Here is a 17,600-nt window from a genome sequence, read left to right as displayed (position 1 = left end):
TATTAGTAATGATATTGCCGGCTTTGTCTCTTAACGCATACATCTGATTCTTGCCAATTCCTAGTTTCTTCTTCACTGTCTTTAGGCTTCCCCCGTTTCTGAGAGCATGTTCAATTCTATCCATATTATACTTCCTTATGTCTGCTGTCTTACGCTTGTTGATTAACTTCGAAAGTTCTGCCAGTTCTATTCTAGCTGTAGGGTTAGAGGCTTTCATACATTGGCGTTTCTTGATCAGATCTTTCGTCTCCTGCGATAGTTTACTGGTATCCTGCCTAACGGAGTTACCACCAACTTCCATTGCACACTCCTTAATGATGCCCACAAGATTGTCATTCATTGCTTCAACACTAAGGTCCTCTTCCTGAGTTAAAGCCGAATACCTGTTCTGTAGCTTGATCTGGAATTCCTCTATTTTCCCTCTTACCGCTAACTCATTGATCGGCTTCTTATGTACCAGTTTCTTCCGTTCCCTTCTCAGGTCTAGCCTAATTCGAGTTCTTACCATCCTGTGGTCACTGCAGCGCACCTTGCAGAGCACGTCCACATCTTGTATGATGCCAGGGTTAGCGCAGAGTATGAAGTCTATTTCATTTCTAGTCTCGCCGTTCGGGCTCCTCCACGTCCACTTTCGGCTATCCCGCTTGCGGAAGAAGGTATTCATTATCCTCATGTTATTTTGTTCCGCAAACTCTACTAATAACTCTCCCCTGATATTCCTAGTGCCTATGCCATATTCCTCCACTGCCTTGTCTCCAGCCTGCTTCTTGCCTACCTTGGCATTAAAGTCGCCCATTAGTATAGTGTATTTAGTTTTCACTCTACCCATCGCCGATTCCACGTCTTCATAGAATCTTTCGACTTCCTGGTCATCATGACTGGATGTAGGGGCGTAGACCTGTACAATCTTCATTTTGTACCTCTTATTAAGTTTCACAACAAGTCCTGCCACCCTCTCGTTAATGTTATAGAATTCCTGTATGTTACCAGCTATATTCTTATTAATCAGGAATCCGACGCCTAGTTCTCTTCTCTCCGTTAAGCCCCGGTAGCACAGGACGTGCCCGCTTTTTAGCACTGTATATGCCTCTTTCGGCCTCCTAACTTCACTGAGCCCTATTATATCCCATTTACTGCCCTCTAATTCCTCCAATAGCACTGCTAGACTCGCCTCACTAGATAACGTTCTAGCGTTAAACGTTGCCAGGTTCATATTCCAATGGCGGCCTGTTAGGGTCCCTATAAGCGGCGCTGATGCGTAACCTTGCCCAGACTTGTGCGTTGGAAACGCAGAAGCGGCGTTTGCAGGTTGCGCTCCATGCTGGCATTCGTGGCTTTACCTCGACATTTTATTGTCCACTGCTTTCGCGCATTACCAGCTATTTTTGTTCTGAGCGTCGTCGCGCGAACTCAATGAGAGTTACAAACTCGGGAAATCCTGCACAGCACCCCCGGGCTGTGTGGCCAGTGATTCATTTCCGGATTTCGAAAATTTTCTTATGGAAACATTTGGCGACATTTGTTTTTCGCCAAGCAACCATTAGGCACAAAGTTGCTCATCTCGGTTACTTAGGACACAAGGTTGGCAGCAGCGCCAGGATATGAAAACAATTTGACTGGAATACAAACCCACTATAACCGAAACTGATTAAAAATATATGGTGGCAATCCAGTATATATCCTGTCGAAGGCTTGCCCTCATTGCCAGTGCAATATTTCTGTTGATCGCCGTCAGGGCAAGCTTATTTCCACTGTTGCATTGTCTCGACACAGGGGCGTACCGCGCTCTTTTTGTGTTTTCCTTGCTTCCATTTTGTTTGTTTTTACTGTGTGGTAATACGTCTTCTGTTGCCATGAGTTGCGCTTTGGGTGTGACGCTTGCAAAATAAATTATGTTCGGCTTTTTTTTTTATTTGCTCACCTGCGTTCTAGCGGAAGAGGAAGACGACCATATCAATCACGACAGCGATGAAAAGAAATGCTGGTACAGACAGCTAAAGCGATGCCTCGAGAGGCAGATTAACAAAATACGGACCAGAATGACGAAGAATGTCGCAAGGGCGATTGATCCCCCTCCTAGCTTCTACAAATGGGCATGCAGGTACGTAAATTTTAATGATCATCGCGTGGCTACAGAACTATACACGTAAGTCGCGCCGACGAATGCGCCACTGGTGGCCGCCTTCCTGAGTGCCCTAGTTTCCTGGTTTGATCCGCGTTTTCGAAGCGAAGTAAGAAGCACCCATCGCATGTGTGTGGTAGCCAAAGCTCCATGGCCTGCAGAAGAACTATTCTTGCGAGGTGCGTGCTCAAAAACGTGCTCAAACTTGTCGGCTACATAGTTCTAATCATTCCCCACGAGATGTTTGAGCACGAGCAACAGCAGCGATAGATCGCCGCTGTTAAGCGGGAAATTTCTTGTTTGCACACTTTATCATATAGGTATTCGTTACATTCGATCATGTTTACACGTGTAAGCAAAGAAGTTGATGACGGCCTACCTACCTTCGGGTTTCATTTGTCAGCATGCAGCAGACAAACGTTTCTGCTGATTGTTCTACGTGTCCTTCAAAACTTGCTAAAGCTACAGCTGTTGTGTTATTCTTATTTGATCTTTTTCATGACACGTACTTTTTTGTTCTTTCCTAAGTTACAGTTTTACTTATCTAGCTGCTTTGTGCTGTCATTTGAAACATCGTAATATTTTTTAAGGACCCAACAACTCGTAAAGGAGTTCTTTACCGCTTGTTTACCGTATTGCTCCGGCTAGGGTGCACGAATGCATGAGTGCATTGTGTTGTATGTTAAACTTGCTACAGCTTGCGAGGTTTGATTTCGCTTTACGTCTTCCGTTAAATAATCGCACCAGCTGGCGTGCAGTTCATATTCTTCGATCTACGTTATTAGTGGCTTCGCAGTTGTTGAATTGTTGCTTAACTGGTGCTGATGCAGTTCTGTAGCACAATTGTTGATATTTTTTAAATAAGGTGTTTCTGCCTCACCTGCCTTGTTAAGGCTTGAATCACGCTGTGTTTCATCGTAATAATTACAGAGAAGTGCTTCTTTAACAGCCTTATTTGTTGCCCCGAAACCATATTCGATATTGTGTTTGCTTGTAAAATGTGTTAGAAATTAGGTAGCTCAGGGCAAGAAATGCTGTTAGCTGCAGTACTGGGTATTGCTGTTCGATTTTTGCAGTAAATTTCAATTCATGTTTCTGAAGGCATTGCACCTTGATGCTGCAGGAGCACACCCGCCATGCATGGCGCATCTTTTGGCATCTGAATACTGTACTCAACCAAATTGTTTCTTTTTATCTTTGTCGACGTAGCAGTGCAATGCCTACGCCGCAAAGAAATAAACCCGTCGTTGCCGTCAGCGCCCGTCTACCTTGGCCTGCGCTAAATAGCCTTTAAATTTATCGCGTGGCTTCTTTCTTCAGTAACATTCGAAAAAAAAGGAAAATACTGAAAATGTAGTGAGACTTCTGGTTTGTACATTTTCAAGCAGGTCTCTAAGCGTATTTCAGATTGCGAAGACTGTAGCGAGGACGGGAGTTCGTCGACGTACGCAGCGGAAATGCGTCGGTGGTGCGGCGGCAACTGGCACTCGTATTCAGCTGTGATTTTCGTGACTTCGATAGCGCTGGTGCGAATTTCCATAAGGGATTTCACATTTGCTTTTCATGATTCGACGTTTAAGGTGGTTATTCGGAGATGTCACATCATTGAGCCGTATCCAGATCACAACAACGTCTGCCGACATCGCACCGTGTGGAATTGATTGAGATATAAGCCTGCCCCAACGACGTGGGGTTATTCAGACACACAAGTTGTAACGCATGTATGCGGACGGGCTTTTCGCAAACTCCCGTAACATAGTCTATAAACCCGCTCTTATACAGGCCCTCGCCTTCGCTGCAGCTGTGCCCGCTGAAGTAGTAGTCTGACACGCGAGTAAGGGGAACATCGCATCCGCGAACTTTAGCCATCCTGGCTGCGAAGTATTGGCGTCCGCTACTGCATCCCTAGCGTACTTTCGAAAGGACCCGCTAGGTGGCCATCAGTGCCCCGTCCATAGGCGGTGCCCTAAGCGTATAGGCAGGGAATATGGGATTATGGCCGTTTGAATGTTGCACGCTCAATGGCGAGGCTTGTTGCACCTCAAAGATTCGAGCACTCTTCCTTCGCCAGATAAAGCTCCGGTAAATATATATTTTTTATTTTGGCCACCATTGCTATGATAAAGAACAGCGTCTGGTGCAAACTGTAAAAACTTTTTCATTGATATTATACAAGAAGATGTTGACGCACAATTTATGGCGACGCCTATTCCTTATCTCTTGAACGGGTGTAGCTTACTGCATAAAGGCTTCAAGAATGAATACCAAATAACCTTTTCATACAAGCACCAAGACTTGTCAAGCAACGTTTTCACAGTAACACTATGACTTAAGAAACACATGGTACATACAATACGTAATTTAAATGACTCCACAGTTTGTTAGAAAAAAGTATCAAAAATACAAATGATGCTGTCGCCTAATAACACATTCTCTTGTCAGCGGGCGGTACATAAATCGTGTAAATGCATTACCACATATAGTCACAACAAAGCAGTCAACATGCTATAATCTACAAACACATGCATATATAAAGCGACACTGAAATCAAAGGAACAATGAAAGCGTTGGTAACCGCCAACAATGCCAGTGTCTTCAAGAAAAGGCTTCAGTGCTTTTAAAGCGCTCTTCCGCAAGGACGTTGTTGGCCAACAACCCCAGAATTTCTTTAAACTTAAAGGTCTGAGGTCTAATGTAATTAGGGTTGATATAAGTTGCCGTCTTGGTGGTGTCGTGATGTGGGGAATCTAGAAGGAGGTGATATATATCTTCGTCTACAAACCCACAATCGCATTCGAGGGTTTCCGCACGGCTAATTCTGTGCAAGCAACGTTTTGTGTAGGCAGTGCCTAGCGTTAGTTATGAGTAAGGGTTTCGATATTTCTCTGTAGTGACAATGACAATTTTAAATTAATAAACGGATCAACATGAAACAAATCATAGCTCTTATTATTCTGATGAAACCACGTATTTCAACACATTTTGAAAGACGTTGTACTTATAATGCAGCGTAATTAATTCTTTGATTTTGGAAGCGAAACCACATCATCTTTCAGGTGTGCTTGTCGTGCTGCTTTATCGGCTGCTGTGTTGCCAGGAATGTTACAATGCCCTGGTATCCACAGGAATGCTATTTCATCGTTCACTTGGTTTGCTTTTGTGAGGTTTTGAGGTGTTCCGTATAATACGTTATCACTGTTTGTTTTTCCTTTCGTGCTGCAGAGTGATGTTAGAGCCGCCACTGAAATTAGAATCGCTGAGAATTATCCATTTTTATGAATCTTTGAATGTCAATATAAATTTTATCGCACCTAGGATTGCAAATACTTCCGCTGTTGTAGACGAAGTCAGACGAGATAACTTAAATTATTGTTGTTTGTTGAGGTGCGGTATAATGAATGCGGAAAATGAAGAGGTTGCTGTACTAGAGCTATCTATCTAGACGTGTCTGTATCCTGAACACTGCATACATATCCGGTAAAGAGCTAGTTGTTGAGAAGCTTGAATGAACATTTATTTTTCTGAATGTGCCGTCTACTGATAATGCGACTTTTGGACGTGTAAGCAGCCATGGAGGATATTCGACGTCTATTTCTTGGCAATATATGAAGGTTTTCTCGAATTTTTTCATTTACATACCTCCTACCTCGTTTCATCATGTTTATAGCCAATAGGCGACCTTTATGTTGTGTTAGAAGACGGAAATAACGGCACGTTTCTGTATATCTCATAACTGGAAAGGGTGATTCGTGAGCCTCATCTATTACCAGACAGCTAGAAGTCACTCGTGGAACTCCTAGACATGCGTAATCCTCGAGCTAAAAGTCTTTGAAGTCACTCTTGTGACGTGTGGGAAAGTCTGTGTAAGATGGGCGCGGAATATGCAATTTTTTTCGTATTAGTGCGTTGTAAACAGTCATCATGGACGATAGTGATCCGCCCCATAATGTGCCTGCAAGTCTGCGAAGTACAGTCACTAGCGCATTGACCTCGCTTTCTACTTTCTCCAAGTGGGGTGCCCAGGATAGCTGCCCATCAAGCATTATGCCAAGAAATCGATGCTGTGTGACAATCATTAGAGGGCGTCCTTCCAGATTAAGGGAGAAATTTTTTAACTGCCTCCGAGTGCAGGGCAATACAGCTGTCTGCGTGTGATGGGACCATTCCTCTCTCTATCAAAAATTGGTTAATGATGTTTATGTTGTCTTGCAATGTCATCTGATGTAATTGAGCATTAGACCCAGATTTCCAAATACACACATCATTTGCATACAGTGAAAACCATAACTTTGATGGCATCCTTGTTTAATCAGCCATGACAAAGTCAAAAAGAAAAGGGCTGAGTACGCTTCCTTATGGCATTCCCTGTTTGACATGTTCAGCACTCTTTTCCTCACCCGTCTGAACATATCTTTTGCGGCCTGATACAAATTCGGAAATGCATCGCAAGGACCTGCCAGTGAGTGAGTGAGTGAGTGAGTGAGTGAGTGAGTGAGTGAGTGAGTGAGTGAGTGAGTGAGTGAGTGAGTGAGTGAGTGAGTGAGTGAGTGAGTGAGTGAGTGAGTGAGTGAGTGAGTGAGTGAGTGAGCGAGCGACTGAGTGAGTGAGTGAGTGAGTAATAACATTATTGGATATAAATAAATTAAGGCACGATGTTTGGCGCCCCTATTCCAGGGCCCCACTGGCACTAGCGACTCGCTGGGCTTGGTCCAGAAGGGCCAATTGGCTCTCCCGAGCCTCGTCTGAAAGCCATGCCTTCCACTGCCTATTCCTCATTAGCAGATGTTGATGTAATATGGGGCTGTCTATGTACGGAGGCCTCCTGGGGCACTCCCATATAATGTGTTTTAGTATGGGTGCGTCTGTGCACCATGGGCACTCGTCAGTGAACCTCGTGGGGTGTATTCTGTGTAGATGGTGCAGGTTGGGGTATGTATTCGTCTGAACACGACGCCAGTACCTCTCCTGTTGGCTGTTTAATTCGGAGTGAGGATGTCCAAAACGTCTCCGCTCCTGCCTTTGCTGTAAGAGGATGTCACGAAAATTCAGTGGAATGTCGTCACCAGGCCATGCCGTTGCTCGGACGTTTAATCATCGAGCAGTATGGTCTGCCCTCGAGTTTCCTGCCAGTCCCCCGGGTGCCGGACACCGTATGATAGTGTGGTGCCTTTCTCTTTGGTTCCCTAAAATTTTGAGTATTGATTGGGGTGCTGTTCCATTTAGAAGCATGCGGCAAGCCGCTTGTGAGTCACATAATATGACAGCCGAATTGGTTTGACGCTCGGCGTCCTGAATAGCCAAGGCGATGGCTGCAGCCTCTACCACGCATGCCAAGGTGGTTTCGAAAGATGCTGTTGTTATGTTGTTGTTACATGTAGAGACTACGGTGAAGGTGTCTGAGCTGGCTCGACTGGCTCTGCGTCGTCCGGGATGGTACTTGGCATGCATATTTTTGGGAATTGGGGCCACGCGATCGGCGATCGAACGTCGCAGTCTATCTGTGCCGTTTCCTCTCCGCAATACTGGGGTCTCAGGGGAAAGTCTAACCTCGCTAATACTTCCCTGCCCTGAGTTGAAGAACAAAGCCGTTCTTTCTGAGCACATATCGTCGCGACTGCGTACTCGTGAAGTGTTGTGCAGACCCAGTCTCTCGAATCTCTCTGTGGTAACGCATACGGGGAGACCAAGGGCGTCTTTGAAGGCTTTTCTTATTGTGTCTGCCTGTGTGATCTCTTGGTTTGTCAAGGCCTGATACGGAAGGACCGTATGTGATGCGGCTTATTAGGAATGCGTGAACCAGGCTGATGGTCTCTCCCTCAGTTAGGCCGTCTCCGCTTCTTGCCACTCTCCGTATCATTCTGGCCACAGGCATTCCGAGTTCCAACATACTTAGCAGAACATGAACGTGACTGACAGTGTCAAATGCCCTCTTGAGGTCTTGGAATACGGCAATCGTCATGTTCCACGTGCAAGCTCGGGTTCGACACAAGTTGCTCCAAGTAATATTGCATCCATTGTGCACCTCTGTTTTGTTACACCACAACTGAAGTCGCGCGTCAATCATTTTCTCCATCACCTTGCATAAAGAGCATGTCAAACAAACTGGGCGGAAGGATTAAAGGCACAAGGGAATCTCGCCCGGTTTTAAAACTGAGGTAATTCAAGCGTCTTTCGAAGGGCCAGGTGCAGTTTCTTCAATTCATAGATGATTATAGATGTCTAAGGGAGCCTTTGTACCTGTCGGCCCGAGGTTTCTTAGCGTATTGTACGTAATGCCGTCCGACCTAACAGCAGGCTTTTGGCGAGATGTTCAAATTGCACATTGAAGCTCGCTTAATGTGAATGCATGATCTAATTGAGGATGTTGTGCCCAACAGCAAGCAGTAAATTTCTGCCTAGCTAACAGTACGGAATTGTGAAATTCTGAACGTTGTGATGCAAAAGCTGGTCTGGAAATAAGCTCGCCAAATTTATCTGCGACTATTATATCACACATGTCGCGAGCTACAGCGATAGCACGAAAGGGGAAGCTCTGTGTTACAGGTCCGCTTAAAGACCGAATTACTACAAAATTCGTGCACGACAGACATGTGAGGACACAGCGTGCCTCAGAAATCGCGCCAGCGCCGTTTTCCTCAATTTTCCATGCGTCTGCGCATCACATTGCGCATTTTCTGAGCCTGTTTGTATGCTTCTAGAGTTCCGCTCCGTCGGTAGATTCTTTCTGATCGGCGTCTGATGGCCCTTAGGTGTTCATACTCTCCGTCAACTGCACCATAATCTTTTGTAATTGAGAACTTCTTTGTGCATACGTTCGCAATCTCCTGCAAAAATTCAGTAAATCTTTCCACCGTTGTATGTTGATAATTTCATCCGTTAAGCGATACCGAAAAGATTCCAGTTGGTAAGTCTCTAGTAACGCCTGATATCATAGTGCCTGCTATTGTTATTTACAAGGATAGAAAAATGACCACTTCCTCGAGTTTCCATATCTATTGTCCATACCACACTATTCACCAGATCATGCGAACACACCGTAACATCTATAGAGGTTGAATAATTATATCCACGAATAAATGTTGGCATCGCGTCGATTACGGCAGTCAAGGTACATTTATCTATGGCGCACTCAACAACGTTATCGCGTGCATCACAATGATCACTGCCCCAGATAATGTTGTGTACATTGAAGTCTCCACATATAAATACAATACATTGAGCTATTTTGAAAATATTGGCTAGCGCTTCTACTGAAATCCAGTTTGAAGGTTGTAGATATAGATTAATTACCCGTCATGCAGAGCTTACCAAACGATACTTTGAATACGACGAATCGCGGAAAGTCTGAATCACTGGACTGAATTTGATAAGATGGTAAGTCCTTTCTGACGCACAGGAGCACTCTACTAACAGCACCTTGACGAGACGTCTTGTATATCACACAATTCGACGTGCGAAAATTGTCACTGATTCCCGCCTCTTGAATGTAAGGTAATGGAAAGCTATATTCTACAAGCAGTTTACGAAAGTCAGCACACTTCCTTCAAAGAATGTCGGCTTTCCACTGAAATATGGAGACATTTGTGTAGCGGTTATTCCCGTACTGCTTGCCACAGTTTTGGCCCAGAATGTTGACACAATAGTGCTCCCAGAGGAAACAAGGCTTTCACTTCTGGTAGATTGTTTGCTTACGGCAAAGCAGATAGGATTGCCTTAAGAGCTGCGAAAAGCATTGGCAAGATCAGTTGCGTCACCGATGCGGTGGTATGGCCGCTATTAAATGGCGTTACTGCTGCAGTAGGTGCGTAACGTCACTGAGAACTTTTACACCCTTTGGGGGGGGGGGGGGGAGGAGGAGAAGCCTATTGGTGCCCAAGGATTATCACCATTGTATCGCTTGCATTTCCTTGTTTTTTATTACTATGTTACGCCGATAACGCGCATGTCGTTCGTAAGGTGGAAGTACCAGGAGAGAAGCGCTGAACGAAGGCAAGGCGCACGAAATAGATGAGGTTGATTGCTTTAAAATAAGGCAAGCCCCAAACAGCGCAAACGGTTTCTTAGAGTGCATTGTTGTACACTTGTCTCACGTACCTCAAGTTTATTTGTAACAATTCGGCAGAATTGATATTTTCACAAGTGTTCAAACTTTCCTGTATTACTATTGAATAGTGGAACCCCCTACAGAATGTAGACAGAACCAATCGCATGGCGAAAGGAAAGACATTGAAGGTAACCCAGCTCATATTCAGAAAAGTTCAGTTCCTTAAGGGGAAGCTTTAGCTCGGGTGCTCCTATCTAAATACATGTAAAAGAAAATTGGTTTTCCTCGGCATCACTGCACTATATTTGACGAGGTTTCTTGTATTTAAAAGAAAAACATAAGATGTAGTGACTGTTGGTGTTGGATATTCATTTAGGTCGTCAACTTCTTGTTAAAAATTGCCGAAAATCGCAAATTTTAAGAAACCGAAACTATCAAGTTTACAACTCTGTCACTCAGCAATGAAAAAGAATATCACAATTCTGTGAATTGCAAATAATAGTACATCTCAAGCGCACAAACACAAAACTGATATGTCACACATAACTCATAAAAAATTTAGTAATGTGAAAATGCAGCTTTTGCAGAACCCTTGTACATAACGTAACAAATCCACGTATTATATAAATTCCCATCATATTTGTCCGCGTTGAATGAACTAATGGATGCTTTTTACACAACCGCGATATCTGTGCTTGATGCAGAGCTGTTAATTTGTTAACTTCGCGCTTCTATTCTTTTGGAACGTCCGAATTTTTGAAAATTCTTTGCAAAAATTTCAGGCCCTGAATCGAAATTCCGCTCGGAGTACAATTGTAGCCCCGGTTTCAGTACAAGCACCGCACACGCTGGTCGCGCTATTTGAACAAGGCTTAGGGAGTTCTGAAAGCACTTATATGTCCTTTGAAACTGTGTCCAAAACTCGCTACAGTCCCCGCAAACAGCGCCCACGATAGACATCAAAATTGAGGTTTGCTGAGCCGCACCGGGCGTCATGCCCATCCACTGAACACATAGAGGGAACTGAGGCAAGCAATGAAGGCGTCACCACGTGATCAAACATGGCGGTATCCATGAGATCGTCGCGAAAAGTGCCTATGCGGTGTGTCACTACAATGGGTCAGTGCTAATTGCATTACCTTCGTCATTTTCCATGGGATAGATTCTAGCGGATTCCTTCCGCCTCTTATTTGTGGTAATTTTCGATAATGCCTTGTTGTTATTCTTTTCATTTTCGGTTACTTATTATAAAAAGAAAAATATACTTTTCAAATATTTTTCATTGAATATGTTTGTTTCTTCTGCTGCGCTCAACAGCGAATTTTCAGGTTTGCTCGTACGTTCAATAGTGTATTTTTATGGTAACAACGTGTTCAGAAATGCTTCATGTTTATGCAGTATCGCATCACTTTTTTGTCCTTAGGGATGCTCGAGAAAAGGTCGACCTTATTTCTTAACTTAAAGAATACGCAGCCCCAACGCACATGTTGAAATCTGCAAAATGAAGCTTTAGTGAAACCTTTATTTCGATGGTACTAAATTAAAGGGGACGCGTGCAATGTATTTATACTGACTTATGCAACACTTAACACCATGCTATGCTTATGTTTGTTAACCATACCGGTTAACATAGACGCGTTTACAATAAAGCCATGCAATATTTTTGCCCTGCACCATTAAAAACTAAACCTACATGAAAAGAGCAGTTCATGCGGACGCAGACTGCCAGAGAGCATCGACTCAGTGACGTCAGGAGGATGAAGGTGATGCTTTTGGAAGAAAACAACGAGAAGCCAGATGTACAAACATAGAACTATTGCTATTATAGAAGTACGAATCATAGAAGTACGAACATTATTCTTCTATTTTTCTTGTTTTGTTTCTTTGGAAAACGGCACATGCACGCGCCATTTCCTGGCACGAGCTTGGTCTCGTGCCCACCTGCTACGCCACGCGAGGCATGCGCCATTGGACAGGACAGAAGCAGTGCTGAAGCAAACCCTGGAAGGTTCGCTGAGGAAGCTTCGCGTTAACAAGATAAATAGGGTAGCGGGAGGCTCACGGCTTTCAACCTCTCCTGCGCTCTAAAATCATTTCCATCCGTTGGGAGTTTATATTTGCCACACAAGGATAATCGCCATCTGCCTTGCCCACGGCTCCTTTCTTTAACGCCGTGAGCCCGAGTACTTCCGAGCCACGAACGGCATGCGCGTTATCGCATGATGCGGCATTATAGACCGGAAAGTAAACAGTGCAGCGTTTTCAGGAAAGTAAACTCAAGCAAGACAGGTGGCGATTATTGTTGCGCGGCAAATATAGACCCCAAGGGGCTCAACTGTTCTTGGAGTGCGTTAGACCACAATTCACGCTACTCCGTTTTCGCGATACCAGCACACCATTCATTAAACACTGTATAAGATTTATCAGGTGGTTGAACATATTAAGATACTTAACATCGACGCGTTTACATTGTTACTGTAAAGCGACTGTCAAGAAGCTCAAACGTTGCCAGAAAGCGTGGAAATGAAATCTGGCTCATCATTAGGCAAACTTATAAGCAGACAAAAAAAGAAGACGAAAATGAGATCACGAAGGTAGTTGCCCAGTTAAAATCGCACGGGTAAGGTCCATCCGCACTTGAAAGGGGCGTTACTGTATATTCTCGAAGAATCGTTATTTCTCCAGTGAATTTGAGATTTTTCAGCTCTGTTGGCGCATCGTGTGGTCCTAATTTCGATTTGTATGCCTGTCTCGCTACAGAATAGACTAGAGCGTCCAAGGAATTTCAGACACTCAGACTGTGCCTTGCGCCGAGCGTAGAATGATATTATGATGAATGCACCAAGGACAATAAATTATCAACTTGCTCGATGCATATCGTCAAGAAATAATTCCCTGGGCTATTAGAAAACAAGGCCGCCAAAAATTTCACAACTCCGACTGGTTCGCATGGCAAGCGCCGGAACATTGTTTAGTTAAGAATGCAATAACAGTGAAACACATATGTGACACCTTTTCTTATTTAGATATAGGGACATGGTAGTGGTCCAATTTCTTCCTCCAATGAACTCCAGTGATTGTGTCGATAAATTATAGCCAAAGTTATTAACTTCAAGCTACTGAACATGCGCGCCTTGTTTGAAAAGACGCAGACCATTCCTTATCTCTAAAGAAATTTGGTACCAACAATACTTACTGAAGCAACAGCTTTAAAATATTTTCTTGAGATGAACGACAATATCGAGGTCTACGTTGAAACTATTAATTCACATGGGTGCATTATAGGACAAAGTGTTCTTAGGTTGCTCGTTTGCTTCTGTAAGCGCACAAGCAGTGCTAGACCATGCGTGGAACATGCCAAATTACTATTAAATAATGTGAATGAAAAACAAGGAAATTAGTAACACGCTAAACACTTTCCAAAAACCAATATATATAACAGCGAAACTCGTTGATACACGTTATTGGCCCCTTGTGGTCACGATCACACTGTCCCTAAAGCGTTACTTGATGTGACCGGACGAAGTATTCTGACATTGAGATGTTCGGAAATCTCGAGTAATTTTGGCGGTGAAAATTTGTCTGTGTGTTGCTAACAACCGGCCGGATGTCTAAAGTGCATGGCGCATCAAGAAGTAAAAGAAGAAACACCAGAACTGGTGGAAAAACATGTTAAAAGCATTACCGGGCAACAAATTTTGCATCTGCCAGAACTGATAGAAAGAGTAAAGGGCGTTTGCACCATAACTAGAAAAAACAGGAAACCGACACACATACGTAGGTTGTATGGAGACTATCAGTGAGAGTAAGGAACGGCGGGAGGGAGGGGTAGAGGAGGGAGGGAGTCGCCTGTTTTCATGGTGCAAGTGTGCTGTCGTAGCGGCGTGTGTGAGCACGAAAGAAAATTGCATTTGCTTCCTTCGAAAAAATCAATGCTGCATTTCCGTCTGACTACGAAAATGTGGCCAGCTAGGATTGGAGCCTAGGATAGGTTACGTAATCTAGGATAGGTTACGCTCGACACTGCACAATATAGAAATGCACTACGTGATTACAAGCGCAATGATGACAAGGTTATATTCCTTAACTAACACGACAATCACTGTATGATGCTTAACAATGACGACAACAAAGACAGGGACGGTGACGTCAGCGGGGTCGCGTTTATCGTACGTTTGTCCCTGTAGACGACTGCGAAAAACTTCCGAGCACTCCAGTGCGCCTGGTGTGGATTCCCACTTCTGCAAAGAAACATGAACATTATTCTGGAACAAGAAACCAGATACGGCTAGAAATGAGCCCTTAGTAGATGTTTATAATATGTAAACATTTTAGTACGGGAAACAAACTTTCTTATAAATGTGTATAGGTTAAGAATATCCGCAAATACCGCAGATCACTTATTCCTGTCGCCACCAATTTCTTTTTCTTCCCGCATTACGAAATATATGCACACAGTTCTCAGCAATGCCGCCAGGGATGTAATAGGATCTGCCCCGAGAATGAATCCTTAGATCATCCTCTTAAATCTAAGGATCGAGCAACAAGAATCGAGAGAACCGATGATCTCGAGTTTATCTAAATAGCAACCAGACAAAGGCAACAGGCAATGCAGCCAAGAAAATCCTTGTGAGAAATAGACTGTTTATTGACAAGTGGAAATGATAAAAAAAGAAAGTGATTGTAGATGAAAGCAGAACTTGCTGTAGTTGGCACCCGAATTACCTGACTCCGCGCGAAACGTGTGAAACATGCAATGTTCTCAACAAATGTGCAGTAGTGGCGGCTCTCCCTCCGTCAACACTTGGCGCTTTTGTATGGGGGCGAAACACGGGCGCCAGAGCGTTCACCTGCGCGACTTGTGGACATGAATATGGTGGCTAGAGGAGTAGGTATACCCATCAAACATACTTCGCCACTTCTTCGCATCATGGCGCGAAATGACGCTGCAGTCAGTAGAACGGTGTTGGAGCGCGCGTCGTAAGTCCGCACGCGTCGGAGGCTGTGGCATAGACAAGAGGAGTGTTTGAGGATATTGTTGCTGCTGATCTCAGCTATCTTGTATGCTTGAGTTAACATTTTGAAAAGTGCAAGCAAAGCTGTACGGGTAATCGTGCAATTGTAAGAAAATACCAAGGGCTTGAAATATTTTTTCCAGCTTCTATGCAAGAACATCGCAATACCGTTCTAGTGGTTTTGAAGAAGTGTGCAATTATTTTGTAGCTCTTGGCTGGGAGCTATCGCGTTGTTTTTCCGTATATTTAGTACAGCCAGTACCGCTTGGATCAAATAAGTAATAAGGCTCAATGAACGTCCAGAAGCACACGGGCTATGAGAGACGCCGCAGTGGGGAATTCTGGAATACTTTTTGTACCACCTGAGAGTCATTGGCGTGGGCCTAAGCATAAGAATACGAGCGTTCCGTATCCCGACTCAATAAAGTCGCGGCCGATCCGGTCGCATTCCCGATCCATCACGAGCCATCACGGCAGGTAAGAATTCCATTTGGACTCTGGGCCAAAGCTGTTCACTTGGTGCTGAGATAACAGCTTGCGAGTAATGAAGTCTTGTTGTCGCTCCTCTTTACTAAATCTTAGTGAAAAAGCCTTGCCACCATTTACGCTGCAGCTGTCAATGTTTTGTCTATGACAGCAACAAGCGAACGTAACTTTTATTGTAGAGTTACAGGGTGCAGCTGTCGGTTTCTAGCATAGAAACTCACACGCTTCCAATCGAACTTTATTCATCGAGATGTTGCGAACTAATTTTGCAAAAAAAGAAAATGTGCCAGCGCGGAACCTTCGACTTCCAGATCAAGTGACGGAGCGTGATGCAAACCGTACGCAATGACAAGCTCGGCAAGCATCGGCACGGAAAACTTGACGTAATAATTTGCGCGGACGTGATTCGCAGCTTGTTGCTGTGATCGGTCCTAGTGTTTGCTGTCGTAATCACGTTGTGCGATCCCAAATAATGTTCGCTCTTATTTTGTTCGACATGATCACAGGGAAGTGAGCGGAAACACCATAGTACTGCATCTTTGGCAAACTTATCTTATTCGACAACATGTGTGAAATCTACCTCGAAAAATTGTTTCTGACATAATCCTTCCCCAATAAGTGGAGCGAGCTGCTGCTCTTGTCGGCACTGAGAACAACGCTGTTTGTCCCCCCCCCCCCCATCTTTGACCCTCCCCTTCGTCTTCTGATTTACAGGTCAGAGCGAAAAGTGTGCACGTTGATGTTCTCTCAAGCAGAAATACCACCGCATCTTCTTGCGGACTCCGCTTATTCTGCCTCGCAAATTAGCTTCTATTAACCATGTCGCTAACCTTTTCCCCGCAGAAAGTTCAAGATATTTTAGCATCTTGCAAACATGCAATAACAGACATGATGCGGCGAAGTGGAGGACTACGCTCCAGACGCGTCGGTCGGCACACCTATCCTCTAGCCACTATAAGAATATGATGGATGCGAAACATCTTTTCAGCGCCACGTTCTACGGGGTAGGGGTCTTATGAGCACACAACTAGCCATAAGATCACTAAACAATCTGATTTGTAGCGTTGTAATCCTGAATGCGCATGCCATTATTATGAAAGGGTTCCTGCACCTATGCTCCTCACCTTGCCGCATTCAGGACGAAGCGAGAAAGCTGCCATCAAAAGAGCACATTGCACTCCTGCCCACCGCTCCAACAGGACGCCATAAGAAGGATGGAGGAATCGATGAACAACGCGCAACGGCTGCTATGCGAAGACGATGAGGCTCTGCTTAAAAGTGAGTGCAAATATCTGTAGCCTGCGCTATGCCATCATTTGTCTTATCTTTCTTGAGAGAACTAGCGGCTATTTCGAACTGAACGTAGTCCACACCCGCGTAGCATATACAGCCTGAAATCAACACAATTCATCCCCAATACTATTTGACTACAGTGCTTCTTCATCATGTATTGGGGAAGAATGTATGTAAAGCACTTCACATCATCAGTTTCAGTGACCGGTAGTAGTTCTTTCGTGCTTCCTGCTGTACGCGGGCACTGCTCTCTCTCTCTCTGTGTTCATTCTATTGCAACATTTTCTCATCCCAAGGGCAGAGAAGGAAACCAGACGCTTGCCTGGTTGACTATCCTACCATTACTCTAGTCGTTTTTTCTTGCTCTGTGTCATTTGAGACCATCTGTCTCAATAAGGCATTGCAAATTTTTTGAACTGGTAACATTATTTTTTTGCCGAAGTCCGGAAGGCCTTTAGGAAAGATCATGCAGATCCCACGCACTGTGGGAATTGATGAAAGTGAAGCTTTCTGTGCTGCTTGCTTTGATTGGTGATAATTAGAGGTGATGTTGATGGCGAAAGCTTAATTTCTCCAACGCTCACTCTAACACTAGAGTGGTCAGTTAAATATTAGCATGAGCACACCACTGCTGTTTTTC

The 17,600-nt window shown here is 44.2% G+C and overlaps 1 protein-coding gene across 1 annotated transcript in view; it reads left to right on the top strand.

Annotated features, from left to right (window-relative positions):
* The window catches only part of LOC142571060 (uncharacterized), a 79,461-nt gene that overhangs the window by 44,386 nt on the left and 17,475 nt on the right, over nt 1-17,600 (top strand). The window contains exons 5-6 of the mRNA XM_075679357.1: nt 1,933-2,101; nt 16,806-16,945. Coding sequence (XP_075535472.1) covers nt 1,933-2,101; nt 16,806-16,945 — 309 coding nt within the window. The remainder of the gene's footprint in view (nt 1-1,932; nt 2,102-16,805; nt 16,946-17,600) is intronic.

The sequence above is a fragment of the Dermacentor variabilis genome, chromosome 2 (genome assembly GCF_050947875.1).
Source record: "Dermacentor variabilis isolate Ectoservices chromosome 2, ASM5094787v1, whole genome shotgun sequence".
In the NCBI taxonomy this organism is placed as follows: Eukaryota; Metazoa; Arthropoda; class Arachnida; order Ixodida; family Ixodidae; genus Dermacentor; species Dermacentor variabilis.
The sequence above is the reverse complement of the archived record's forward strand: the minus strand, read 5'-3'. Positions and strand labels throughout refer to the sequence as shown.